Source organism: Empidonax traillii, unplaced genomic scaffold (assembly GCF_003031625.1).
Source record: "Empidonax traillii isolate 1590-97213 ecotype Southwest subspecies unplaced genomic scaffold, ASM303162v1 scaffold688:size580741, whole genome shotgun sequence".
NCBI classification, from domain to species: domain Eukaryota; kingdom Metazoa; phylum Chordata; class Aves; order Passeriformes; family Tyrannidae; genus Empidonax; species Empidonax traillii.
This window is the reverse complement of record NW_020955881.1, coordinates 349,246-351,999: the sequence shown is the minus strand read 5'-3', so window position 1 is coordinate 351,999 and position 2,754 is coordinate 349,246. Positions and strand designations below refer to the sequence as shown.

Sequence of the window (2,754 nt, the reverse complement as noted above, 5' to 3'; positions counted from 1 at the left end):
CCCCCCATCCCAATCTGGCTACAACCATCTTTCAGGTCACCCCTGAGACTCCTTTTCTTCAGGCTGAACATCCCCAGCTCCCACAGCTGTCCTCATAGGACTTACAAAAACGTCATGTAAAGCTTCAGATGGTTGCTCCCTGGTGTGCAGGAGTTCCACATGCTAAAGCTTAACACAAGTCCAAAGGCTTGAAAACCCTTACAGATGCTGAATACAAAATCCAAGTGGTCATAACTTGTGGCATTTTTGGTCTTTGTTTTGGCCAATTTTTAATCTGTGGTGGTTACCTCAATTTTTTCCTCACTCCTGGCAGTTTGATGCACTCAGAGTTGCCCAGTTTAAGACTTAAAGTTTCTATGCCCATGTTGTCTACCCATATCATTTTTTAGTGAGGTTTGTTCTTTTCTGTTTGGAGATAGAGGAGGGAAATGCAAATAGTGATTGGCTTTAAAGAAATCACATTGCTTCTACCAGCATATTTGTCTCTCACAATACTTCTATGATAGAGGCATCATACCTGCTTCATCACCAATGATATTAAAGTGAGGTAGCCGTATATTCAGAAATGGAATACGTCTCCTTTTTCTAAGCCAAGATTATCAATTCAGCAGAATGTGAGCCAAAGCCACGGCTTCGTGGTCATTTTGGGAGGAAATATAAATGATGCCACCAGGAATTTTTAATGGAGTCCTGTTTATTTATAAACGACATAGAGAGTCTTTTTTTTTTCCTTTGAACTATAAAGAATCAAAATATAAGAAATAATTTGCTTCTAGCTGTGGTTTGATGGTTCCTCATAGGAATTCAAGATGATGCAGTCATAAGAGCAAGGCTGTGATGATTGCTGCTCTCCTTCATGACGATATTCAGATCACCATTTTTACTTTTATTTTTTAATTTGGACATTCACCAGACATGAATGTCTCTGCATACTGTTGACCCTTTTGACACTGCAGAGGTTATCAATTTAACTCACCCATTTTAAGAGATTGCACAGCACCACTGATCAGTGAGAGCTAAAACCTGGCTCCAGCCTGGAGCGAGCCATCATGATGAAGACCGCTTGTGCCTTGGGACTGTTATTCTCAGGTGCTCTCTGCTGCAGCTCCGGCCTCAGCAGACAGACTGGACCTTTCCAGAGTCCAGAGAGAAGCCTCTGAGTACAGTGAACTGAGTTACAAAGAACTGCAGGAGCTCTGGCCTTTCTGTGCAAGTCCTTGCCACAATGACAATAAAGTATCTCAAGCCATCTGTTAGGGGCTGTAGTACAGCAGAGACACACACCCTGCTGTAGAGCCACCAAGACTACTGATCTAGGCAGAGGATGCTTATATGTGTGTGTATCCCACTGCTGGTCTCTCTTACAGGAGTGCCATGCTTGCCTTCAGCCTTTCAACCCTCAGCCACCCTCCCCTCAGTCATGCTCCAGTGCAGCTCAGCTGAGGATGTGGCGCAGGCGTGGCAGAGGGGCAGCAACAAACAGCATAGACCATAAATTTTTTGTTGCTGCAAAACAGCAACTCAGGGAAGTGCAGGCTTGGTCTCTCTGTAGGGATTTCAGGGTGGCTGATGACCACACAGCTCTCAGCAATATTGCTGTTTGTAATGCACAGGCAGAACGTGCTTAGTGCTGTTTCTATTCCTCCCCTTGCCCAGGCAGATTCTTTTGGCTGCATCTTACAGTCCTTCTTCAGAGGTCCTTTGATAACCTTGTCTCTTCTCATGATTTACTCTTTTCCCCCATAAAGGTGTATCTTCAGTTTGAGAATGTTGCCATGTATAACACAGCTTTCCTCACAGTTGCTTTATGTATCTGCCAAGTCAAAGCATTGTGGTATTGCATTGATTTTTATTTTGTGCAAAAAGATTCTAGTGACATCAGAAGCTGTGTCTGCAGTTCAATTCTGTTTCAAAGAATGATGAGACAAACTTTTACAGTTTCAGGCATGAAAAATCTCAACCCTTTCACCTTCTTTCATCATTCTGTATTAGGGTGAGGGTTTGGTTCTGTATTCATAGAAGGTGAAATTAATCCTAATGCAGAGGGCTGGCAAGCATCTTCAAAGACCTCATCACTGATGGCACTCTCATAAGCAGGTGGTGGAGTGAGTGGTTCTAGTGGTTCAAACCTGTCTTCAATATCTCTGTCCTCATGGATGTCCGAAACAAACCTCTGCGGTCTTGGGGGTAACACTAGCTGCAGCTGTATCCTGGAGCCCGTGTCTGTCTCAGAGGTGGGCCTTGTGTCTGGTGGCACCGACACTCGGAGAGCCTCCACTGTAATCTCTTGTTGGCTAGAGGATTCGATAACGACACTGTAAGGAGGAGGGTCGCTCAGCGGCGAGGGCACTGGGCCTGGGTTGGATGTAATCGTCCATATTGCTGGAGCTGACATGGTCATCACCTCGTCATAGGTGGGCGCTTCATAGGCAGCATTCACCCTTGTGCAAGAGAGGAAGGCCAGTTACGTCAGTTATCTTACTGCTTAGTTTGTGCAGAGACAGACAGCACGGATTATGTACTACAGGGACCATGCTACAATCAACAAACAGATGGGACTGAGAGAGGGTATCTCACATGGTATTGCTGTATGGGGTATTCTGCCCCTAGATCAGTTCACTTGTCCAGCCAACTTAATGTCTTGCTTACTGGTATAGAGAATGGCTCATCTGACCATTTTCCCACACTCCCCAGAATAAGTGAAGTGACCCACACTGTTCAGTTTAGTGTCCTAGGCTTAGCTTGATGTCCCTC

General features: G+C 45.0%; 1 protein-coding gene across 1 annotated transcript in view; it reads right to left on the bottom strand.

The window, feature by feature from the left end:
• Positions 1-1,978: 1,978 nt before the first annotated feature.
• The window catches only part of TMEM139 (transmembrane protein 139), a 3,973-nt gene continuing 3,197 nt past the window's right edge, over positions 1,979-2,754 (bottom strand). The window contains exon 3 of the mRNA XM_027899754.1: positions 1,979-2,441. Within this exon, the coding sequence (XP_027755555.1) occupies positions 1,979-2,441 (463 nt within the window). The remainder of the gene's footprint in view (positions 2,442-2,754) is intronic.